General features: G+C 51.9%; 1 protein-coding gene across 2 annotated transcripts; it reads right to left on the minus strand.

Annotated features, from left to right (window-relative positions):
- Positions 1 to 375: 375 nt before the first annotated feature.
- RHOBTB2 (Rho related BTB domain containing 2) lies at positions 376 to 24,343 on the minus strand. Of its 2 annotated transcripts, XM_075556513.1 has the most exons (10): positions 23,849 to 24,343; positions 19,609 to 19,810; positions 18,832 to 18,935; positions 18,181 to 18,366; positions 16,594 to 17,615; positions 16,185 to 16,303; positions 14,060 to 14,210; positions 6,568 to 6,656; positions 5,744 to 5,849; positions 377 to 4,384 (listed from the first exon to the last, which is right to left on the minus strand). In XM_075556513.1, the coding sequence occupies exons 2-10, from the start codon at positions 19,798 to 19,800 to the stop codon at positions 4,167 to 4,169; spliced, it is 2,187 nt and encodes a 728-aa protein (XP_075412628.1). In that variant the 5' UTR covers positions 19,801 to 19,810; positions 23,849 to 24,343; the 3' UTR covers positions 377 to 4,166. The 2 variants fall into 2 exon arrangements, with proteins under 2 accessions (XP_075412629.1, XP_075412628.1); XM_075556514.1 differs by lacking the exon at positions 23,849 to 24,343 and having other exon boundaries at positions 376 to 4,384; positions 19,609 to 19,804.
- Between the last annotated feature and the right edge of the window lie 1,360 nt (positions 24,344 to 25,703).

Raw genomic sequence — 25,703 nt, forward strand, 5'->3', positions numbered from 1 at the left:
CACTGACTTCGACCCACAATCAAAGCCCATGGAAGCAGCAGTCAAGAAATCAAACTTATTGCGTTGGGCAAATCTGCTGCATAAGCCCTCTTTAATGTGTTAAGAAAAACAGACGTGTCTCTTTGAGGACTAAGGTGCATTTTACCCAGGCCATGGTATTTTCAGTCACCTCATATACATGGAGAAACCAGTCAGTGCATAAGGCAGACTGATGAAGAGCAGATGCATTTAAATGACAGTGTTGACAAAGAATTATGACCATACCACAAACTGCCCGAAGAATAAACAAATCTGTATTCGTTTGGGCTCCGTAGTAACAAGGGTGGTGAGAATCTGTCTCGTGGTATGGAGATGTCACCAGGTGGGACAGTCTCTGGAGAAAGGACATCAGGTTATCATGTGTGTTAACTCAGAGCATCAGCAAAAAAGAAGAAAGAGAGGAAGATGCTCAATGATATGGTTTGGTACAGGGGCTGCAGCAAAGGGCTCAAACATAGCAACAGTTGCGAGGATGACACAGGACCAGGCAGTTTGGGGTTCTGTTATAGGAGCACATGGGGTGGCTGTTGAGTTGGAACCAACCCCACAGTAACTAGGAACAATAACTGTAATAGACCTCACTGAAGATTGTGTGTGACTAGGGTGGGGGCTCATGGGTGACAATGATCCTGGTGACACCGCTGGCTTTAAGGAGGAAAAATGGGCAATGCATATGATTAGTGTTGACCATTTGCTGAGGACTAGGTAGTCTATGAATCTGAGTCTCAGAGCTGCCCTTTGAGGTCTGGCTTGCCTGAAGAGCTTAGCCCTGCAGTCAGCATCTGACTTACACATATATAGTTACACACACTCAGCCAATTCTTAAGCATCCTGAGAACAAAACCTAGAAATGGCTGATACATTGGGGTTCTTTCATTAGTTTTCTAAAACATCCATACCCCTTTCAGTCCTCCTTTGGCAAATCCTACTCCGTAGTATTCCAGACAGGTAGTCATTCTCATCTTTCATCTCAAGGCTGTGTGTGTGGTTTTGTTCTAAGGTGGTGTGGCTGAGTTAAAACAGAATTTTCTGAAAACATAGGCATATTAGGGCCATGCCTGACCCCCTTTCCCTACACAGACTTCACAATGTGTTACCAGTTTCATCTGCATTTGATTGTTCCCCTGAGAAGAATACTCTGCCCTCTTATCTTTAAATGGACCATGTACTTTTAACCATAAGGTTGCAGCTCACTTATCCCTCTCTCAGAGGACTTCCTTGGTCATCTATCTAAAGCATTGACTTTGCTGGCATTCACCAGGTTTACCCATGTATGGACTGAGCTTCATGTGAATATGACAATGTTCTTTTTTAATACCCAGTCCAAATAGCACCTAGCACATGATGGGCACCTAGCATCATTAAAATGGCTGAGTCTCCTCTCAGGCAGCTCCCCAGTGGAAGAATACTTCATGGAAGAGGTGACCGTCAATAGCAAACAATACGAGGAAGGCCATTAGGTACAAAATACTTATGTATTTATGAATTCATGACCAAATTAAATATGAAACCTTTATAAAAAGAGGTGTGTTTTTTTTTCTCCCCCATCCTCCCTCGGAAACAGCTCTGAATGACATGAATATAGGGGTGTATATTTTTGCTCTTAAATTCAGTTACCCTTCTCCCCTTTTTCTTTTCAGACGTTCCCTCCATAGGTGCGTTCCATTGCTTCCCCTGAATTTCAAAGTGCAGGTTTCTGGGGGGATTGGAATTCAGCACCTCCTTCTGCTGCCTGTCGGTCCCTGCTTGGAAGAGGAGCTGCCAGCGTGGGCCTGGATCCTTCATGGCCCCCAAGGGTGGTTCTCTGGGTTGTACCTGGGCTGCTAGGCTCCCGTGTGGTAGCAATTGGCTCTGGCTGAGCAGTTGGGGAAGGGGCAGTGGATCCCTGAGGGGCTAGCTGGCCCTGATGGTTGGGGTAGCACTGTGGCCACTCTCGTTGCTTCCTCCGGATACTTGACCAACCTTATCTTTCCCCCAATGGCCTCCTTCCCATGCTAATCAGTGGGCCCTGATTGTTCAGCTTGTAAGCAACCTGGGAGGCCTAGTTCCTTTCTCTTTAGGACTCTGCTGTCCCTCTCACCCACAGTTCCAAGAGCCCCCACAGACTCCTCTGACTCCTTTCTCCAAGTGAAGGCACAGGGTCCAGAGCTACTTACTCTCTTACCCATGGACACCCTTCCTTCCTGCCTCTACTGCTAAACCCATTCTTTCCTTTGAAGCCAGCTAACAATGTGAACACAAGTGACAGTAAGCCAATCCGCCAGCAGAGGGCATCCCAGACCTGCTGACCACACCAGTGGCCCTGGAGGACTCCTAGAGGATGCCGTGCTTCTCTCAGCCACGGGAGATCCGCTTGACGCGCCAACCTATTCATCCAGACGATTTAGCGGCATCTCTGTTGGTCTTGGCACTGCAAAACCATTGCAGTCAGGGGTCGCCTGTGTTTCAAGGTTTGCTCTGTCCCAGGGCACTTAAAAGCATCTTCATTGAGATGGTAAGCTCACTTCAGGGCCTCAGGTTTGCCCAGACTCTCTTCACTAGGAGGCGAGCTTCGAAGTGTAAAACGTGGGGAATGAAAGTCTGTTCAAGATCCAAAAATGGGGAGGTCCATTGTGACCCATCAATTTGCTCCCACGGGGTCTACAAGTGATTGCTTACATTCTTCCTCTTCTCTGGATGGGCCTTGCTTGATTTTCCCTTTGCCCCAAACCAGCACGCTATGGTTAGGCTTCTATGTCCTACCATCCATCCCCACTCTCTAACTCAGTGTCCACGACCCCGACTTCAACCCCTACCTGCCCACACCCACCATTCACACAGCAGACACCCTCGGGGTCTCTCTGAGAGTAAAGGGACAGAGTAGCCATAGTCCACTGCTATGTTCAGAGGTCACCACTACACCCCGAGACCACTCTCAATCACCAGCATGTTGGGGGCCACGAACTTGTGCTGCCCATGGGAGCCAGCCCAGCTGGGCGAGGGCACTCTCAAGCCAGGGTGGCAACAGTTCTTCCCGAATGGCATTGAAGCCTGGGATTCTACGCCCAAGCCTTTGCCTCCACAGGCACCTTTGTGTGGCTTTAGTCATGTGGAAGCTATAACAGGGTCTTTTTCTGTTTTTCATTCTTTGCAGGGAAGAGTTTCTGTTGGTGGTGATTTTTAAAAGCTTTTTTTTTTTTGTACTTTGGCCCCACCCATAAAAAGCAGTGCTAACCGAAAGCGTTGGAAAGGTTCCGGAGGAGCGTGGGGTTGCTGGGCACAGACTCCCACCCCCTCCCTTCCTCCTTCCTCGCGCTACCCCTCTTGCTCCCTTTGCTCCCCTTAGCCAAGTCTGAAGGAGGCTGGAGGGAGCTTAAGGGGTGTGGGGGTGGAGGAACAAGAGAGGAGCGTCTTGTTGCACCAAGAGGCACTGCTTCTAGGCCTGGTGTTCTGAACAATGTCCTGCTACCCTTTAGCAGGCTTGGATTGCCTACAGCCCTTGGGAGGATGCTGGCAGGACATCAGCCCATCCACCTGTGGCCTCTTGCAGCTACACTGGAGGAGCTAGAAGCCTTGAGTGGGCTCTGAAGGCTAATCTCTACCCTGACTTCTCTAGCAAGGTCTGCAGCAGGTTCTGTGTAGAAATGGCTACCAAACATTGATAACCGTCAAATCCATGGGTGGAACAACCCAGTCAGTAGTAGAGGCAGGGTCTCCCCGCTGACGTCTTCTCACTGGCAGTGGGGGCTGGCTGCCTTCCTGGCCATAGCACAGACCAAGACCCACAGACAAACCCTAGAGTTTTGTAGATGGGGGGGGGGTGGATTTTCCCCCTTTGACCCTCAGATTCTCAAAGCCAGAGCATAAGTGCCAGAATTCTTAGCTCTTTCCCTGCCCTCTGCCTCCAAGCCATTGTCTCCTGCCCTGCTTGGGGCCTGGAGACCTCTGGCGGTGGGCCCTGTCCTGATCCACAGGGCCCGGCTCCTCTCTCGCTGAGCCTTGTTGGCGGGCGAGAACAGCTCTGCCCTCAGGGTCCTGGTTATGTGGGTCCCCTTGTCCCTGTCAGGTGGAGGGGGGGATGCAGAAGAGCAGGGGGGCAAGGGCACAGGGAGACGATAGCAGCAGGGTCAGAAGAGGGTGGCGGCGTTTCAGACCACAGCCGAGGAGGAAGACGGGGAGGAGGAGGAGGCCGCAGAAGAGGAGGGTGAGGACGGGCCATTCCAGAAGAGCCAGCGCCGCTTGGGCTGCCGTTTCAGGTGGAGATAGTCCTCTTTTTCCCGTTCCTTCCGGGCCCGCTGATAGTGGTCTTCTTCCTTCAAGTACCAGACAGGTGGCCATCGGTGCTTCTCAAAATACTCCTGGTTTTCTAGAGCAGAAGACAGTAAGGCTTGGTTACCAGAGAAGGAGGGAGAGGGGCACGGGGACACTGGGGGTGGCCAAGGGACCCCTCTCCCCACCCTGCTGCCACTAAAGCTCCAGTTGACTGTCTGTCCATCCATCAACTCACACGCACTGGTCCCTGAGGTTCAAGAAGTGAAAGACCCCAGCCCTGCCTTTAGGGAGACCCCTGCCTTGCCGCCCAGCTCAGCAAAGGGAAAAGCACAACGCGCGGTCCTGAGGAACCACGCCGGGGAAGGCTCATCTCATTGGGTTTCTCTACAGGCACAGGGAAGATGAGCCCTCAAGTCATCATTTGCGTTTTTGTGCCTAAAACAGACCAAGGCAGAGCCTGTGGGAGAGAGCCAAGGGCTAACCAGGCGGTGAGGGGCTGAGAACAGGATGAGCTGGCTGGAGCTAAGGTTCCGGAGAGCATCGGAGAGGCAAACTGCAAGCACGGGGCTCTGGCTGGAAGCAGGCTAGGCTAAGAGGGTTGGATTTATTCTGGAAGGCATGGGGAGCTAAAGGTTGGGAACCAGGGGGGTGATGCGATTGGAGTTGTGGTTTAGGGGGTGGGAAAAAAACCCCAACAACCCTGGAAGGATAGTAACCAACGTGCAAAGGAGGAGAGATGGGGGTGGGAGGATTGCAGGAGGGTGCTCGGCGCCGAGGGCGGGGACCCCAGGCACCAAATGTGAGGGCTCCCAGGAGCATGGGGTAGCAGAGCCCTCCACGAGGCCAGTGCCGCCCGCCCTGGAGCCCACACAGCCCAGCTGGGCTCTGAGGCCAAGACCGCCCATGGAGAGGGCGTGGGAGGCAGGAGACCTCAGCAGGTGTGCAGACCTGGGCTTCCCAAGCTATGAAGAGCATGCGTCCCTAAGCTGTGGAGCCCATGTAGTGGGTCATGAGCAGCCTTTTAAAATTTTATGTACTTTTCGATATATGTTCAGGGTTACAAAAATGAGATCTATTAACTTCTTGTCAGGAAAAAAAAGTCTAAAAAACCCAACAACAACAAAAAGCCAAAACCTATAAAACAGCAACTCTAGTCCCCACCTTCTTTGTGCCTCTGAGCTACTCAAAATCACTAAGCCAGCTGGTTGGTAGCCAGTCTGCCTACAGCTCAGGTCCCCTGCCCTGCAGGACAATCCTGTGCCTGGGGCCCTACTCTGCCTGGCTGGCTTCATCTCTGCAAGCTATTCCCAAGCCCGATGGCCAAATGGGGCCCAGGGAGCAGCAGCAGCTTCCAAGTGGGCACTGTGGCCAACTCTGAGCTGTGGACCCACGTGGCGGCCCCCCCAGGCTGTGAGAGCAGCAGGCCCTGGTCGGGCTGGCTACGGGAGCTCACCTGGGGACATGGCTTTCATGTCTCGGGGAAACTTGCGACACACGTTGTTGTAGTTGGTGCAAATGTGGTGAAGGCACCAGTCAGCCAACTGGTACGCACAGTGGAACTGGGGACAGAAGAGAAGATCATTTGTGGTGTGCCCCTAGCCCCTGTGCAGACGCTGCGGGGAAGGCGTTGCTTGCTTCAGGGTCTGGGCATGACCGCTATCACCTCCCCTTTGTCCTGCCCCTGGGCTGTCACACCACGGATCTCCCGGTGTGGATCCAAGACTAACATGGTGGCTTCCTACTATGTCTGCTCCTCAGAGCTGGCCACCTCCACCTTCCCATCAAGGGTCCAACACCGTCCACATTAATGTGGGAAGGACCAGGCTTGGGGAACTACCTTGCCCAGGTGGGACTGCAAGTCTTGAATCAGCCATGCTTTAGATTACAAACTGATCTTTAATCATAGATTCCTGGCACTTGGAGAGCCAGTGCCAACACTTTGGCTTGTTTGGCTGCTTGTCACTAAGTGGGTGGGGGTCATCAGTTTTAGATGCAGCATCCTCAGCAACCAGCCTAAGCATGAGGTGGGATATTCCCTTTCTGCTCTCTGATTGGCTAAAGTCTCAGTCCCTTCCTTCTGTGGCCCGCATTTGCTCTGGGTGCACCAGGGAGGGCTCAGAGCTGCTTCCTCAATCAAGAGGTGAGATGGCTCAGTCTAATCAGGGGGCTCCAGGAAACCAAGTCTGACAGTGGGTTTTCTTCGCACCCACTACCTCCCAGTGCTCCCCCTTCCACTGCCAATGGGCAGAGAGAGCTTTCTCCCCCCCACCGTTATACCTGAGCTAGTTCCAGGAACACAAGGACGTCCCCATCGATGTCCACCATCATCTGGGTTGCTTCCATCAGCCCGGTCACTGTGTACTGTTCTGTGACACACACAGCGAAACATCAGCTGAAGCATCTCATGGATGTCATGCAGTCCCTGAGCCCCCCCCCCGCAGGAATTCATTGCAGAACAAAGAGAGATCAGAGCCAGAGACAAGTCCCAATACGCCAGGCAAGACTGCCTGCGATTTAAGTCCTACCAATGGGTAATCTGGACAAAGAGCAAGACTTTCCCAGTGAGTCACAGGGTCAGGGAGTGGAGGAAGACGTTAGAATTAGAATTGGGGTGAGAGCCCTTAAAGCTACATATGTTCCACCGAATATTCTGCTACACCTCGGGTGAAAGACCGCAGTATATTCAGCCGCTGATGCTGAGGGGAAAGGTACTAAGCCCCAGATTTATTGAAAACGCGTATTTCGACAGTTTGATTGGTACTTCATCTGCATAACATACAATTCAATAACTCAGTCATATCAAAAAGAGTTGTACCATCGTCAACCCAGCGAATTCAAGAACAGTTTCTTCTTCCTGTCCTCATTCAAAAGATACACTTAAAGAGGAAAGAAGGCTGATTAGACCTATGGACATGTAGTTTAAATTTTGTAACAACTTAAATGTTGTAACAACTTAAATGTTGTAACTTAAATGTTGTAACACGATGTGTAGCCATCTTACCGCTCACTTTAAAATGCTTACATCTTAAAAGTAAAATACACACCCTTATATTTTTATCTATCTTTATATTTAAAAGTTAAACAAACATCTTTGTAACCAACCCAATAGAAAGCCATCCCTAGTGTTCCAATTATCATCTTCAAACACCATTTCCATTTCCAAGTGAAAGAAACAAGAGTTCCTTGGGAAATGCTGATTCCAGGTCTGGAAATGAACACAATGAAATATGGAGCAGTTTGTAGTATCAGATTAAAAGGAAATGATTCAAGACTCTGGAAGTAACTTAAAGGAACTCCTATTCTAACTGTAAGAATAAAAGACACAACAACAGGAAAAAAGAAGAAGAAAGAAAGCACAGAAAAACCCAGTGTCAACCCAATTCTGGCTCATCGCAACCCTTCAGACAACGGCAAGCTGCTCTGTGGGGTCCAGGGCAGACTGCCACCCTTTTCTCCCCGGGTGAGGCTTGCGGTTCACACGGAGTGTCTGACACACACACACACACACACACACACACACACACACACACACACACACACGCCACCAGGAGATCCATCGAGTACACCAGGAGGTCCAATGAGAAAACAAATCCCCAAATCTAACTGGCCGTTTTTGAAGGATGGAGTGAAACCAATGTTATCTTGGAAACTGGTAAATAAAAGGAAAGAATGGAGCCTTCACCAGACTCCCCTAAAGGAGCTACCCTACTGGCAAGAGAAGAGGAGGCGGGGGAAGTGTCTCTTCCTTAGAAGCACTCCAACAGATAAGAGTTCCAGTCCACCCAGCGACCATCTACTTCGGAAAGAGCAGCCATCAGGAACCCCAGCAACTTGCCTCTCTTCTGGAGACCATGGCTCGCCAGGGGTCTGGCATCCATGGAACAGCAACCGGTTAGGTTTTGGTTTTTAATGAGTTAATAGATCGCTGGAAAAGGCATTCAAGACTCTCTCTCTCACTCACTCTCTCATTCTCACTCACTCACTCTCACTCACTCTCTCTCTCACTCACTCTCTCACTCTCTCACTCACTATCTCACGCTCTCTCTCTCTCTCATTCTCACTCTCTCACTCACTCTCACTCACTCACTCTCTCACTCTCACTGACTCTCTCACTCACAAAATACATTTTTAATTAAAAAAATAAAACACAAAAGGCATTCAGTATTCTCTATTAGCCTTCCATGCACGTGTGCAGCTTAATATTTTAGTAGTTACTTAATATTTTTAAGGACTTCACCTTGCTTGTACCCACAATCGATGTTCCTAGAAGCAGCTGTTAAGAAATCTAACCTAGCACTGCATTAGGTAAGTCCGCTCAAGACCTATTTACCATATTAACGTGTACGGAGGTCACTTTGAGGACTAAGGTACACCTGAGCAAGCCATGGCACTTTCAGTGGCCGCCGAGGCATGTGAAGGGCGGACACTGAGAGAGAGACGAGTGCCATGGATGCATTTGCATTTCAAGTGTTGGAGGAGAACACGGAAAGTACCATGGACTGTCGACAGAACAAACAGACCTGTCTCACGAAGCACAGTCAGAATGATGCTTAGAAGCAAGGGTGTCAAGACTTCACCTCACACACTTTGGACGTGGTATCAGGAGAGACCAAGCACCAGCAAAGGACATCAATCTTGGGACAGCAGAGGGCAGCCCAAAACAGGAAGACTGTCAGGAGATTGACACACACAGTGGCTGCTACCATGGGGGCTAACATAACAACAGCTATAAGAATAGTGTTCAGGCAATGGGGTTTCTCTGATTCGCTGCCAATTGTCTCCCATTGTGGGGGAAATGATATATATATTTTATATTTTTTCTTTGGGTCCTTTCTCGGAGATCGTCTTCTGAAAGTGAAACCACTGGTCCAAAAGTTTGAATGGTGTTATGTACTCTGAGAAGCTCACCTCATTTTTCATAGATAGGCACGGATGACATATTCTTACAGTCGTGTTCTCTTGCTTAGTGCCTCTCGTTTGCTTCCTATCCTGAAATTTCCGCCACGCCCAGCTGGGGCCCCCGAGTTGCTTCTCTGCAAGCTCCCCTGTTCATATTTTAGTACTGCTAAAGAATTTAACTTTCTCTTAGAACCAAAGAAATCCACACCAAATGGGTGTCATCAAGTGGCTTCCAACTCATCGGGCCCCTCTGGGTTACAGAGAAGGGCTGCCCCATGGGTGTTCTTGGCTGTAGTCTTTGAGATTATAGATCACAAGACCTTTCCTTTTTGCACAGTTAGGTGGGTTTGAACCACCAACCTTTAGGTTAGTAGTCTAATGCAAGCCATTTATACTACCCAGGGATTGTCTCTATGACCAGGTCTCACCTTACAACTCATTTCCCGTCATTGAATTTCTGTTTCTCCCTCCTGAGCTCCAATCTTGATCGTCTGCCGAGATCCCAGCAGCTGACACTGGGGTCTTACCCTGAATTCCAGCGCCACATCTGGGACCTTGTAGCTAGACCTTCCAAACAAGATGAACTCTGTCATCAACACCAGCATTGGTACCAATGTCAACACCAACATGAAAGCCAACACCAAACCTCAACAGCCACGGAAGCTGCCAGTCTGCCCGGCTCTCTAGACACAAACGTCTTTTACCAGGACAGGGCAGGGTCTCTTCTCCAGCTCCCGTGACCCAGACCATCTGCCTGTGTGGCCTCTCTACTGCCCCAGGGCTTGTTCCGTCCTTGCTCCAAAATCTCAAGCCCACTGCCACGGAGTCGATTCAGACACATGGAGATCACCCAGCCAACATGTGGAATTGGCCCATTCTCAACGCTCCACTCCTCATCTGTGCGCTTGTTGTTCTGTGGTGATTTGTATCTCACGGTGATGCTGGAAGTTATGCCGCTGGTATTTTAAATATGCCACCTGCCACCCATGATGGACAAGTCTCAATAGAGCTGCCAGACAAAACCGACTAGGTTACAGGATTTGGCAATCTATTTTTGCTTTTTAAATCATTTTACTGGAAGCTGTACAACTCTTATCACAATCCATCCATCCATCCGTTGTGTTAAGCACATTTGTACACTTGTTGCCATCATCATTCTCAAAACACTTTCTTTCTACTGGAGGCCTTGCTATCAGCTCCTGGCAATCTACTTTCGCCAGCGTTGGCTGCAGCAGAATGCCATCTGAGCCGGCGCTGGGAGATGGCTGAGCTGCACTGCAAAGACAATGGCCCACGAGCCTGTTCCTCAGAGTAGAAGGGACCTCAGTGATGTGGGTGGCACAGTTTCCAGGACTTTCATTTGCTGATGTAGCACACCTGACTCAAAATGAGGATAAACAGCTGAAAACATCCATTTAAAACCAGAGTATGGGATGTATGAATATAAGATAATTAGAAGTTGTCAAAAATGAAACACAATGATTGAAGATAGAGACCTGGGGCATTCGTGAACCGAAATGGTATGGTATTGGTCATTTGGAATTGGACAGTGACATAGTCTATCCTGCTAGGCACAACAAACTGAAGAGGCCCAAAATTATCCAAAAGAACGTTTCAAGCTCTATCTTGAAATACAATGTTGTCAGTATCAGTAATAGGATAAGGTAGGGTCACATACATATATTCCTAGGAAGACCAATTCATATAGCCATGATTCCAGTTTTCACACCAACCACAAATGCCAAAGATAAAGAAATGAAAGATTTCACCAACATATATAATCTATCAAATATGCAAATCAGATGCACTGAGAATTGCTGGTGATTGAAATGTGGATGTTAGAAATAAAAAAGCAGTAGCGGTTGCAAAATATGCCCTCAGTGATCGAAATGATGACAGAGACTACCAAACAGAATTTTGCAAGACCAATGACCTTCGTTGGAAATAATTTTTTTAAACACGACATCTGTACCTAGATGCCTCAGCAGATAGAATATGCAGGAATCAAAACAACTACATCTGTGGAGGGGATTAGGCTATGCTCAGTTATCACCAGTCAGGACAAGGCCAGGGGCTGACTCTGGAACAGATTATCAATTGCTCATACGCAAGGTCAAGTTGAAACTGAAGAAAATGAAAAGTCCGCAAGGGCCAAAATATGACTTTGAGTGAATCACAGAGATCCTCTCAAGAAAAGATTTGAGGCACTGAACACGCAGGCAATGACAACCAAAAGGACCGCAAACTATCGGGCACGAAAGCAAAAGAGCATGAACTAGACGGGAAAGAAAGAAGAGACCCGGTGGATGTCAGAAGAGACTCTTAACTTTGCTCTCGACCAAAGAACAGATAACGTGAAAGAAACAATGAGGGAAAAGAGCCGAACAGAAGAATTCAAAAGCTACCTCATGGAAACAAAGTAAAGCATTCTAATGAACGGTGCAAAGATCTGGAGTCAGGAATCCAAAAAGAAGGGACATGACCAGTATTTTTCAAGCTGAATGAACAGGAGAAAAATACAAACCTCAAGTTACAACACTGAAGCATTCTAGGTTCTGCTGGCGTTGTGGGTTCCATGTTGGGCTGCTAACCTCAAGGTCAGCAGGTCGAACTCACCAGCCCTTCTGTGGGAGAAAGATGAGGCTTTCTGCTCCAGTAAAGATCGACAGCCTTGGAAACCCACAGGGGCAGTTCTACTCTGTCCACAGGGTTCCCACAAGTCAGAATTGACTCGAAGACAGTGAGACTTAAAAAAAGAACTTTTTTAAACAAACACAAATATTGAATGATACACACAGTATCAAAAGAAGATAGAAGGGCTACACCGTCGCAGTACCATATAGCATTCATTGATGTTCACTATTTCAGGAAGTAGCTTATGATCAAGAACTGATGGCACTCTATGAAGTCTAGGCTGCAATGAAGGCCCCGGGGAAAACAGACGCAGAACCGATGGACTACCCACCGAGAGGCTCCAACACATAGGAGCTACCCTGGAGCACTCAGTCATCTGGGGGAAAAAAATCCGGCCAACCAACCAAAAAAGATCCCTATCTGAGACCATTCGAAAAACAAACCAAAAAACGGTGATCTAACAGAGTACGGAAATTATCGAACAATCTCCTATCACACACACGTAAACTTGCTGAAGATAATGAAAAGTTGGTGTGGCAGTACATCCGACAGTACAGGAAACTACCCGGAAACTCAAGCTGGATTCCGAGGAGGATGTGCAACGAGGGCCATCCTCGCGGATGTCAGACGGCTCTCACCTGAAAGCAGACGATACCAGCAAGATGTCTACCTGTATTTGACTGACTATGCAAAGACATTCGACTGCATGGATCCCAACAAAGTGTAAACAGCATCGTGAAGAACGAGAATTCCAGAACCATTCATTGTGTTCAAGCAGCGCGCAGACCAAGAAGCATGTACACAGAATAAGGGGATGCGGAGTGGCTTAAAATCAGGAAAGACATGTCAGAGTTTTATCAGTCCACCGAATGTATCGATTTGTATGCGAATCAAATAATCCAGGAAGCTGGACTCTATCAATAACGTGGCATTGGGATGGGAGGAAGACTCATTCTGTGATACACAGATGTCACAACTTTACCTGCAGAAATGGAAGAAGACATGAAGCATTTCAGGATGGATGATACCTCAACCTGAAGCCAAACAAAGTCCTCACAAGGGGGTCAATAAGCGGCGGTGTGATAGCTGGGGAAATGACTGACGTTCCAACACCTCCTCTTAGTTGGGACCACAGTCAATGCCCATGGACGCAGCAGTCAAGACCTCAAAGGACTTATTGCCCTGGGAGAATATGCCGCCAAACAATCTCTTAAAGGTGTTTCAAAGCCAGGATGCCACCTTGAAGATAGGGTGACCCTGATCCAAGCAATAGTGTTTTTCTGATCACCTCATATGCACGAGAGAGCCGGACAACAAATAAGGAAGCCCGGAGAAGAATGGAGGACTTTGAGTTACAGTGTTGGCGAAGAATAGTCAATATTCCAGGCCTGCCAGCAGGATGGACAGCTCCGTCTTAGAAGCTCAGCCAGAAGGCTCCTTCAAAGTTGAGACGGGGAGAGTTTGTCTTGGGCACTTGGGGGCATGCTATCAGGAAGTACTAGTTCTTGAAGCAGGGCACCCTGCGTGGTGAAATAGAGGGTCAGAGCAAAAGGAAGAGGCTCCTCTATGGGCTGGATGGGCACAGTCGCTGCGGCAATGGCCTCCAGCCCAGCAAGGATCATGAGGATGGCGCAGGCTTGGGTCGTGCTGCCTTCTGTTCAGGTCGAGTCACCACGAGTCGGAACCGGCTCAATGGCAGCTACTAACGGCAACCTCGGAGACTCAGCCCCAATTCACAGTCCTTTCAAAGAACTAGGAGTGATGAGTCAGTGTTTGTTTTCTATTTGGGGGGTGGGAGGAAGAAGGCGGGAAAAGGACTCCAGGAGGAGACAAAGGAGGAAAACACCATCACTCGTTATCATCACTCATCGGATAGAATGTGAAATGACCTTCTTATTCCTTTTTGATTATGGAGCTTTGTCTAAGGGAAGCCAGGCTGATAAGAACCCAAGGCAGTGTCATTGAAGAGAGACCAGCTGGTGGGCTGGAAGTCACCTCTGTAGAGAGCCTATCGAGGGACCCCACCAAACTGCTCTCCCACACCCCCTCCTTCTGTCTCCGTCCTCACCCCAAACTTACTATGCATCAGCGTGTGTGCTTCCATGTGCACCTACTCCCTTGAGGTGACTAGTCTGTCCCCGAGGAGAGGAACGAGGTGAAAGAAGAACATATAATCACCCCTGGGCCTTCTCTGGCCTCACCCCCAGACAGATCCCTGAGCGCTCTGGTTAGTTACCTGTGAGGGCAACCAAGTGTGGCAAGCAGAGGCGGTTGGCGAGGATGATGAGCTTCATGTCGTCCAGGTCGGGGCTGGAGGTGAACATGCCCGTGTACAGGTATTCCAGCACAGCCCTCATGCAGCTCTTGCTTGTGTAAGGAAACACCACCTGCCGAGGGGAAGGGACAGACCGGGTCACAGCACACTCGGACTGGGGGGAAGAGGGGCCCAGGCCTGAGAGCTCAAGAGGCCCTTGACCCACATGCTCGCTCTGTCTCTCCTGGTGCTGCTCCTCCCAAGGTCTGTCTCCCAGAGCAATGACCTTGCCTGCAGCCCAGTTTGCGGACAGCTTCAGCGAGCGGGACTCTCTTCTCCCTTATTATGATCATCGTCGTGATCTAGGTAGGCAAACATTCTCTGTCTCCGCTCTCATAGCAAGCACAATTCACGGACACCAAACGTACTCATCGCCCGGAACACCAAACTGTTCCTGAATTTTCCCATCACACTACGTATCAGTGGCCCCCGAGCACCATGGCTTCCTCCCCTCCTTCCTGCCCACCCCTGGTCATCACTAGTGAACTTTGATCTCTAAACGCTTGCCTATTCTCATCCAAGTGGGATCCTATAATATTTGGCTTTTGGTAACTGACTTGTCCCACTGAGCATGATGTCGCGAAGGCCTATCCATTCACATTTTTTAAAGGTGCCTGCATCCTCGCTGGCATCTTTTGGAACCCATCCTAAACAAAAGCCCAAGATGCTTGGCAGGGCCCTTCACAGTCACCTGGACCGATGGCCCTGGGGAGCAGTAAAGTACCAGCTGACTCCTCTCGGGCTGCTTGACTGTGGCTTTGGGCCTCTGGGATCTGCTACAACAAAAACTGCTTTCTCATTAGACCAACGCCTCTCCAGGCCGCACTGGGAATCAGCCAGCGCCCTAAAGCCGGTTTCTAGGGCTCTAGACGTGCCTATGGCTGGCCTGCCCCGGGTTTGCCAGGAGTTCGTAGTGGGCACACTCGGCATATCCAAATCCTGCTCAGGACTCAAGCATCATGCGCCCAACCCCACCCCAGCCCCTCCACTTGGCCTCCCTCTAACACTTCCTCCGCAGAAACCTTAGGAAGCTCCTGTTCTCTGCACAGCCAGCTAAGCGGCAAAGCCCTTCTTTCGATTTTTCATTCAGCTGGTTGGTGAGCACGTACTCGGAGACCAGTTCTCGGGGGGGAAGGAGCCCAAATCAATGACAAGAGTCGCTGCACTCCCAAAAGAACTACTGAGCTCGGACCCTCGGGACACTGAAGCAGCTGTGCAGAGTCAGACCCTGTAAACTGCAAGGCCGGGCAATGGGCAATTCCTGTTACAGGACTTCCGAGAGGGCTACTCTGCTTGGCCGGGAGAATGGAAACGAGAGGATACATGTGGGAAACATTTCTAAGGACGTTGGCTGGCTCCTTCCAACTCTTAAGTGCTGTTGCTTATTAGATTCTGAGGCTTCTGGAGGCTGGGTGCCCGAGACAGTGGCGGGTGGTGTCAGTGAGAGATCACGTGACCAGACATGTGCATCTCTGCATGTCTTGGGGGCAGCTAGGTGCAGTGAAAAGAACCAAGGAGCCAGAAGTCCTGAGCTCATGTCCTTGCCTGTCAACTTTCTGCTTCACCCACTTTGGGCAAGTCACTTAACTTCTGGGGGCCTCTCTTTCCCTATGCAGAAAGTGAGAAGGCCATGGTTGTGTAAGTGTGGGGGCGTAATGACATAACGTATTGGAAGTGCTTTTTAAACTATGCAATGAAGGCATGATTATAATTTCCTCTCCTGGTCCAAATCGAACCCAAATTCATGGGCATCGAGTCTTAAGGCCATTCTGACTCGTGGTGACCCTTAAGACAGGGCAGAACCATCCTTGTGAGTTTCTGACCCTCTAACTCTTTAGCAATGTAAAGAGCCTCATCTTTCTCCCATGGAATGGGATGATGGATTTGAACGCCTGTCCTTGCGGTTGGCTGTCCAAAGCGTAGCCACCATCTCCCGAACATCTCTTAGATCTACGTTTGGCATCTTACACGTGCTGAAGTGATGAATGCGTTCAGATGCACACGGTGTAAGCCTCCCCTGCCTCCCTCTGCCCCTCTTCAGCCTCACCTCCTTGGTGGAACTCTCCACAAATGGCCCCCCAAACATGGCCGCCATCCAGTCGCAGCTGGAAATCAACAGGGGCTTGTGGGCACTGATGGTCCCATCATCCAGGATGAAGGTCACATCTGTCCAGGAGGAGAAGAGGCAGGGCATGAGGACATGCTGCAACAATACGGGCTACCCAACCCCATGGCTGCCACGGAGCCCAGACGGCACCCACCCACCACGTGAAGCTGGAGCCTTAACCTTCAGCTCCCCATAAGCTCTCGACTACAGATGATAGTCCGGCACCCCAGGGTATCAGGAAGGGAGGCTGACTCAGCATACAAATCAGACCAACCGAGAGCCACCAGAAGGCTACTTGGAGAAGAATTGCCCTGCCTTCCAGCCACCAGCTCCTAAGCACATTCCGTACCTGAGAAGGTGCCTTTGGCCAGGCACTCTTTAACCCGGTTGGTCCGGCGGACGTGGAAGGCCTTGGTGATCTCCTGGTTCATGAAGGCCTCGTTGTTGAGGATGTTGGCCACCATCATGCGTAAATCGAAGACCTCGAGCAGCTCGGCGATGTGGGCAATGTGCATGAGGTCCCGCTCATTCTCGTCCAGCTCCCCCGTGTACAGGTACTTCAGAACAGCCCGGAAGGGCCCTGGCTGGATGGAGCTGTCCATTTTCACCACCACCATCAGCCGGGATTTGTAGGTCAGGGGATCTTCTGCCATCTCTTCCTGGATGCTCACAAAAGCTCGGCTCCAGGAAGAGAGCACTCGACCCCTCCCTGGCAGGTACCCTGTCCCGTTGCCCCGTAAGATCCCGTCACTGGTGGAGGCTCGGAGTCCAGCAGGGCCAGTGCCCCCACCCTCATCCACGCTTTCACACACATCAAAGCTGGCTGCCCGAAGCAGGAAGTCCCGCCCATGGTGGTGATGGTGGTGATGGTGGTAGTGTTGATCAGGGTGACCCCGGTGGTCTTCTGGATGGGAGCCCCCAGGCCCAGAGGGGTCCCCCAACTCCCCTTCACTCAGGTCCATGAGGAACAGGTCGTAGAACTTGGAGGAGGAGGTGGAGAGGTAGATCTTGTGGGCGAAGATGCGCACCCGCTCCTGCAGCACCAGGATGACATCCGCACAGAGCGGGTCCTCCAGGAGGTGGGCGGGGCACTCCTCGCTGCTGGAGGGGGGGTCGGGCACCACGATGATGGGAGGTGGTGGCTTGGGGGGCAGGAAAGGGGCCTGCAGCAGAGGCCGCTGCACATTGCGGAGGTGGGACTTCCAGAACTGCAGGTGGCGGCGGGAGATGAGCGCTGCCCGGATGGCATTGTCAAAGACATCCTTGATGCCAAACTGGGCCACCACGCTGGTCTCATAGTAGGGGATGCCCAGCTCCTTGGCCACCTCCCGACCCTTCTCCGGAGGGAGGATCTCGTTGGGCTTGATGGGCCTGGTGGGTTCAAGAAGGGAAATCAAACTCACATGGATGGTCGTGGGTTCGGGACAGGGAGAAGACAGCTCCCTGATGGACTGTCTGCTCTTTACTAGACTGAGAGGTTCTGCTCAGACGTGACTTCGTGGGACCCCATTCCTACGCTGCTCATTCCTACAGGATCTCTGTCTTTCAAGGCACACCCTGTTTCTTCCTGATTCTGGGAAGTACTCCTGATCTGTGCCAGAACTAGGCGAGGGATAGCCCTGTCTTCTTGGTGATGCGCACACAATGTTTCACATTGGTGTTTGACATATTTAGTTCATGTCCCAGCATTTCCATAGAGACCACCTCCTCTTTCCTCAGAGCACCCTACACTGTCCTGCCTACACAGTGGGTGCACAGCAGATGCACAGATAAGAGAGTGAACGAAGGAGCATCTTTGGCTCCCTATGTGAGCTGGACTCAAACAAGTAGAGGTGTAAGGCTCAGTGGGGTTCCCTTGGGGCTGAGCAGGCAGCCATGGTGATCTACTCACCTCCCATTTCCCTCTCTTCCGTCCCAAAGGACCAGAACCCCTTACCTAGCCAAGGGCCTCCTAGCCCTATTGACGGCCTCCAGGTCAGCATAGCGCAGATCCAGCTGGCAGCCCACCAAGATGACAGGTGCTCGAGGGCAGAAGTGCTTGATCTCTGGGTACCACATGGTCTTGACATGGTGTAGGGAATTGGGGTTGGCAATGGAGAAGCACAAAACGACCACATCGGATCTGGGGTGGGACATGAGGTTATAGGCGGAGAAAGCGGGTGGTTAGGTCAGTGCATCCGGGAGCAAGGTGCACGCACGCAGCCACCCTGGTTGGCCCCTCCCTTGCAGCCCACCCCAGCATGTGGATCTGCTCCCGTGAGTTTACACAAGACAGTTACCACACCTTTAATTGTATAGCATTTCAGAGCTTTCAAAGACTCCTCCCAGGCCTCACACCGATCCACTTAAGAGCAGCTACCCTAATTGCTCCAAGTCACATAGCTAGCAAGTGGCAGAGATGGTACTCAACCACGTCTCATGACTCTAAATCCCGAGTGTCTTTTGCCGATCCAAGCTACCTCCCTGGTGAGATTCTGCCACTGCTGAGTTCTCCACGTCTCCACGCAGGTTTAAGCATCACCATTCCTTGAGAGAGCAGGGAAACCCACCCTCTTGGTTCCTGCAGGTAGCCTGAGGCCGTCCCTACCTCCCGTAAGCAAAGCGCCGGTCTTTGTGGTGGTCCCCAAAGGTGTCCCAAAGACGCAGGGAGACGCTGACATCATCTACTACGTCTCGGGAGCGTTCCAGCACCTGCCAGGGGGGTTGGAAATCAAGAGCATCAGTTCTTAGGGTTCACTGCATGTGAAGTCAGCGTGGTGAGAGCTCACATCTGAGGGTCCCAACATCGGGGATAGTCCAAGGCTGTGTCCCACTGTGTTGCCCTATACCCTACTTTTCCCTGTGTGCAATCTCTGTAGAACCAATCCCAAGTGTGGCCTTAGACTCGAATGGAAGGAGGAAACCTTACAGAAGTAAGAGACCTCGAAAGGGCAGATAGGGGAAGGGATCTCTTAGGGAGCCTGCCCTGGTCCAATACTGTACCGACAAATCTTAAGTTTAAGTGTCTCTGATCTGCTGGTATTTGCTGGCAGCTTCTCTTCCCCTCGACTTCCCCGAAGCCCAACCACCTGGTGCTCTCCATCACTTGGAGCTGGGATTGCTCCAGATGCTATGGCCCAGGCCCCGGCTCAGCCATGCCAAACAAAAGTAACTGGTCCAAGGCTGTCTTGGGGCAGGTGGCACACATCAGCTCTCTCCTCAAGGGCTTCTTCTCCTTCTGCTGCCCCGTCCTACCCCTAAGGGACTACAATGAGCTTCTGTTAGGCCCTGGTTGAAACAAAGCATGCTACACACACACACACACACACACACACACACACACACATATCACCCTGGCCCCCAATCCAGTGGCCTGTAGCCTTACCTCCTGGCACACTCGATACTGGTCAATGGCCCAGACAGTGGGCACATGGGTGGCGAGCAGTTGGTACTGGGTGAGGGTGGCATTGCAGGCCCGGGCACAGATGAGCCGGGTTTTGCCCACAGCGTTGTCCCCGACCACAACACACTTGATGGTCTCTACGTTTGGTCTTTCATAATCCATGTCAGAATCCATTAAATGGGACCTGAGGGCAAGGCGAGAACCAGTCAGGATGGCCTTGCATGCTGGGACCCCGACCCCGGCCTAGGCCCAACAGCACTCCTCTTCGAGCCTTTGAATTGAGAGAAAGAGAAAGACATGGGCAACTTTCTGGGCAAAAGCTCTGCAGGGCCCTGAGAGACGAGGGGAGCAGGTCCACCAGCCTGCCCACTGGTCTCCCTCCTGATTCCATCGCCACCCAACTGGGTTTCTGACTGGTAACAGAGCCGGCCTGGGGCCTGTTCCCAATCTCCCAGAAAGAGAAGAGTCGGCTGGCCTGGGAAGCAAAGCTCATGCATCATCTGCTTCCCCCCTCCCCCCCTCCCCCAAGCAGGGCTGTGCCTGCAGAACAACAAACAGCTGAGAGAAGCAGAGTCAGGGCCAGGTCCCCACCCCTTCCCAGCATGCCTGAAGGCAGGGCGACTTTAAAATTTAATGGACTTGTCAGAACTAGGTGGCAGGTCTCCTAACTTGCACTCTGGCCCCTCTCTACCTCTCTGATGAAGGATTTGCAGCCCCAACCCTCTCTGCACAGATGGAAGAGGTTTTCTCCCAGGTCTCTGGGTTGGGAAGGCTTCTGGCTGCACCTGACCAATTCATAAGCCACTCTGCCTCCCCTCTGCCTCTGTCACATGTCCAGTGAGTCTCACACAGCTGCAGGCCCAGCTTTGAGATGGCGTGGTGGGGAGACATGTGCTTCAGCTGGTGGCCTGGGTCCCCCACCCAGAGCTGCCCTTCCACCATCATGTGTCCTGTTCCTGGGAGCAAGAGACACCCCTCTCCTATACTTCCCAGGCCTAGGAAGCGGGAGTCCCTGCCACACCTGGACAGGCACTCATTAAATTAGCTACTCGGACAAGACAGTGGAGTTACTAGAGGAAGCAGAGCATTAAGAAACCCGGGCCTGAACAAATGTACAAATGTGCTTGACACAATGGAGAGATGGATGGATGGATGGATGGATGGATGGATGGATGGATGGATGGTCATAAGAGCTGTTCTTTTTAAAAAGAAAAAGAAGAAAAGAAACCCTGGCCTGAATTTCAGGACACACTTTTGCCTCAGTTTCCTTCTGTGTCAGGCCAAAAGCAAGTGGCTGGTCCACCCACAGAGAGGGATGGTTTAAAATGAACAAACAGAAGGCACTTCTGTAGTCAAATGTCATCTCAGTGTTCCAGAAGCTGTCACCAGCCCTGAGGGGGCCTTTCCTGGCTGTGGCCCAGCTGGCCTCCATCCTGTCAGGGCTACCGGGAGGGGCAAGGGTAGGGGTTGGTCAGAAGGGTTTGGTTCCTTCTCTGGTAGCAGCCCTGCTGGAACAACGTTGCCAAAGACGGCTGAGCTACAAGAAGTCCCTGAGGTTGCCCAGGCTCTCTCACTACTGAGCCATCCAGCCCGAGCGCCAGGCCAGCAGCAGCAGCAGCAGACGCTCGCTCCACTCCTGCAGGCTGCCGGGGGCAGGCCACTGTAACTGGATGCCAGCATTCAGGGGCTCAGATCCGAAATACCAAGCAAGCATGACAACTGGGATTTGCCAGTGGATGATGCACCTCAGCTACCTAAGCAAAAAGAGCAACAAGGACTTTTCAATGAGAAAAATCTCCTCCTCCTGCTTGGAATTGTACAGGATCCCAACCCTCAACAACCAGGGGTCTCCCAACAGGTCCCTCCCTGGTCTCCGGGGCAATTGTCTGCACCATCGGGCTCCTCTCTGCCCCTGCTCCCCGACCCCACCACCCACCCCAGCAGCCCACTGTGATTCTAATCACCATCTTGCTTCCTCTGCGGACTCTGGCTCAATCTGAGGACAGGGGCAGCCCCCTTGGACAGCCTATGGTCCACAGTTAAGAAGGTGAGGGATTGTGGGCAATGGGAAGGAGCCTCTGGGTTGTGGTTTCTGTTTTATTGAGTAGAAAGTCAAACAGAATCCCCAGTAGAAATATGAGCAGCTGGAGGGTAAAGCTAAAAACCCACTAGCCAGCAGAACTTCTTTGTCAAATGTAGATTCACGGGAGTCTGTAAGCAAAGGGGGAGACGAGGAGGCAAAGAGGAAAGCATTGGTTCTTAATTCCAGATGTGTCTGCATATCAAGGATGCTCCCAGGACACCAGCAGAGCAGTGTGGTTCAAGTTCAGGTGCTTGCTGATGAGAACACACACGCCTACCTCACACACCACTAGGGTTAAACAGGGCCAGCGAACCAACAGGTAGGAGAGCAGAGAATCCTGTGCCATGAGTTTGAACATCAGGCCTGCTGGGCTGCAGCTCAAGGATACCCCTCCCTGCCCAGGCCCCTGCTGCCTCTCAGCCTGCCCCTGCTTGCCCTTTGATTTCCTCCCTCCTTTCCATCATTCTCACCCATTCCACCTGGGCCCCAGCTGCCCAACTGGCAAACATCATGGACTCATCTAGGAAGAGGCCAATCATGTTTCTGGGGCCTCAGTCTCCCTCTCTGGAGAATGGGCAAGAGAGCTTTAGAAGACAGTCTCCTGACTCCCAGTGAATGCAAGCCACGGGAGCCTGGGCCGACAGAAGGTATTTGTCTTCTTATGTAATGCTGGTATTATATAAGACTAGATTACATATCTATATGTGTAATTATGCCTCTCTTTAAAATACAGCCTGGCCCAATTAAGCCAGCAGAACTCTGAGTCTAATTAGGCCCGTCTTAAATGAGGACCTTGTCTTGGAGATAACATGCCAACAGTCTCTCTTTCTCTCTTCTTCTTCTTCTAGAATACTGTAACTTTATCGTTTGCTGGTGTATGATGAGACAACCCACTCAGTGAGCTTTTCCACTTGCCCTTTCCCCTGGGTACTCTCTCCTCCCATGACTCTTGACTTTTTCTCACTGTTACCTCATCCTCATTCTATCCAAGCCTCCTGCCCAACCTCCCTAAGACCATAGACTAGAGCTTCCTTCGCTCCTCTGCCCGAGCTATCACACGCCCCCAACTCCTCGCTCCTCCAGAGGCCAGGGACCCTTCCTGCCCACGGCTCTCCTTCCAGTGTTGTCACACAGTCCAGGTCAAAACCCAAGTGTGTTCATTCTTGCCATAACCCTCCCCAGCGTCCATTCCCCACCCCTGCACATACTCTTAGCTGAACCCAGAAAAGCCCCCCTTCCCCTCCCACAGCTGATAGGAGGGAAGCTTGTTCATCTGTGGCTGCCCTAGTCTGGTTGTCAAGGAAACTACAGAATCTCCCTGGGAGCCTGATTTGTCTCCTAGCAACCAGTATCCCACATCCTGCATCTCAGAAAATTCCAAAGGAGGAAAATTCTGAAAATGAAGGTAAAAATCAAAAAAGGTGGATAGGAAGAGGGGATTGGGAAGGCAGGGGTAGCGAGGAGAGGGTGGCCTCCGGATCAACAAGGCTCCCACTGGAGTTGCTGATAGTGTCATCTGAGGGCGAAGCGGAGACAGGAATCCAGCAGTACAGAACCAATGGAAAGCAAGGCCCGAAGGGATCTTGAATGGTCATAGGAACAGAAACGCAAACCTAACACCACTTCAGCCGACTCCAAGCTAAAATGTTGAACCATCCACAGACACCCATCAGCCTCTTAAGACCCAGCAGTGAGCCGGGTCTCAGTTGCATACTGCAGTGGAGTGGGGAGTTGACAGGAACCTCTCCAGATCGGCCAACAAAGCACCCCACCTTCCAGGGTTTTTAACGGAAACACTCCCACCACTCCAGCCCCTTCCCCCTGGACACCCGGCCCTGCGTACACACACATTAAAATAAAAGAGCGGGGAGGGGGAGGGGCACGGCACACCACGGAGGATCGAGTCATCCTCCTTTCCCTAGAAAAACCCGGAAAAGGTTAGTTCTCCTCTCCCCCTGCCCCCCGCCCCCCGCCCTTCGCCCCCAGCCGCAGCCACCCTAAGTCCCACGACAGTCCGAGGAGCGTCGGGAGAGGAATGGGAAAGAGGAAGGGGGCCGGGAGGCAGCGCGAGGGTGCAGCGCCGCGGTTCCAGCCACTGCCTGCAAACCCGGCCATCACAGAAATTCATCATTTACTTACACCACTACACGTGACGGGGTAATTTCTAGTGTAGGGAACACATCTCTCCCTGCTGTGCACGCTCATTTTAGTGGAATGTCTGGGTCCCTCCGTGCGCGCAAGTTAGGACGATGCCGCTGCCGCTACTGCCTCCGGGCCCGGGTTCGCGTTGGATCACAAACTCTGACCGAGCAGCCCAGGCCGGACGGCGGACCGGGCGCAGCCGGGCGTTGGGCACTGCAACCACAGCCTTCTCCGAATCAGCATCTCCCCGGGCACCCGGCGCCCAGCGGCATGGAGGCGCGGGCCCGCAGCGTCGGGGTCGGGGACTGCGCGCCGGCCAGCCGGCCGGCCGGGGAGCTGGGCCGCGCCGCCGCCGCCGCCGCCGCTCGCGCCGCGCAGGCTGGAGGGAGGAGCGGGGCGAGGCAGCTCCTGCTACGCGCCCAGGTCCCGCTCCCAATGCCGCGCCGAGCAGACGCCGAGTGCTGCAGTCCTGGGGACCGCTCACGACCTCCTTTTTTCATTCACAAAAAAAAAAAAAATTGGGCGGGGGGGCGGAGAGAAAGAGGAAGGAAAAAGGGGTAAAAAAAATCGCACCCAGGACAGCTGCGGCGGCAGGCACCGCCCACCGCGGAGCTCCATTGGTGGAGCTGCGTCAGAGGGGGCGGAGAAGGGGCGTGGAAAGACGGGGATTGGACTCCCCTGCGGCCCGCCCCCGGCCCCGCCCTGCAGCCGCTGCTCCGGCTCCCCTCTCCCCTCCCCCTCGGGGAGGAAGGCACTGGGGGCGCGGTGAGGCGGAGGGAAGGGGGGGCGGTCTCTGCTACCTGAGTGGGTACCAGGTCTTGGCCCCGCTACTTGCCGAGGTGCAAAATCTCAGTACACTCCCCGAGGATTTTTCGCTTTTTACCGGAGCTGAGAGCCATCGCAGCCCGCGCTGGAAGGGATATGAGTGAGGGTAGGGGAACACGAGGATTTTTGCTTGTCTTTCATATTAAAACCAGACCTTTACCGCTGGCGGAAGGAGACCAGCATTTCCTTCAGGCATCTGCTGGATCCAGAGTTTTCCTGGCATTTGAAGACCTTTCTCCCCCCATCACGCCTGCAGCCACATGCTGTGACTCAGAGTGTCATTGCCTTTAATGAGTTCCTGGTGGGACGGATTCCAGCATCATTTCCAGGCCTATCTCCCATCCATGTCTTCTCCCCCACCTCATTCTCTATTGGTCCCCACCTCCATCCCACTCCCATCCTATTGCCACCTGGAGTTCACTAGTGTCTTCGGACCTTTCCAGGAGACGCTATGAAGATATTGGCCAAAAACAGCATCGAAGGCTTCCTTGGACTGTCTCAACCTATCTAGTTAGTAGTCAGTGGTCATACTTTGTGCCACCAACCTGCCACACGAGGAAGGCCCGACGCCTGTCCTGTGAGTGGTCCACGAAAGAAAGTTTCCATTTTCAGGGCTGGCTTTATGAAAGTCATAACTCGGCCTGGTTTTGATCATCTTGTGGATTAGTGCCGGGCAACTTTTTAAGCTGGAACTGGCCAGCCTCCCACCTCTCCACCTCCATCACAGGGCCAGCTTGTGCTCTGAGAATGCTAATCGGCTTTGATATTAGCTTCAGCAGCATGGGAAGAGAAAGCCATTGCTCAAGAAGGCAAACTAACTCCAGGGCCAAGTAGAAAAGGCACTCGGGATGATTCGGAGCATGGCTTCCCATCTATTCATGCAGGCAGCTGGACGTTGACACGTCGAGGTGCTCGTGAGAGATGTGCTTTCTGGCCTGGCCAACATAACACCAGCGCCTTATTGTTTCAGGTGGTCTCCCTCCCGGCCTTCCATATCTGCCTAGAGCTGGAGATGCTTGGAGATGCA

The sequence above is a fragment of the Tenrec ecaudatus genome, chromosome 8 (genome assembly GCF_050624435.1).
Source record: "Tenrec ecaudatus isolate mTenEca1 chromosome 8, mTenEca1.hap1, whole genome shotgun sequence".
NCBI lineage: Eukaryota > Metazoa > Chordata > Mammalia > Afrosoricida > Tenrecidae > Tenrec > Tenrec ecaudatus.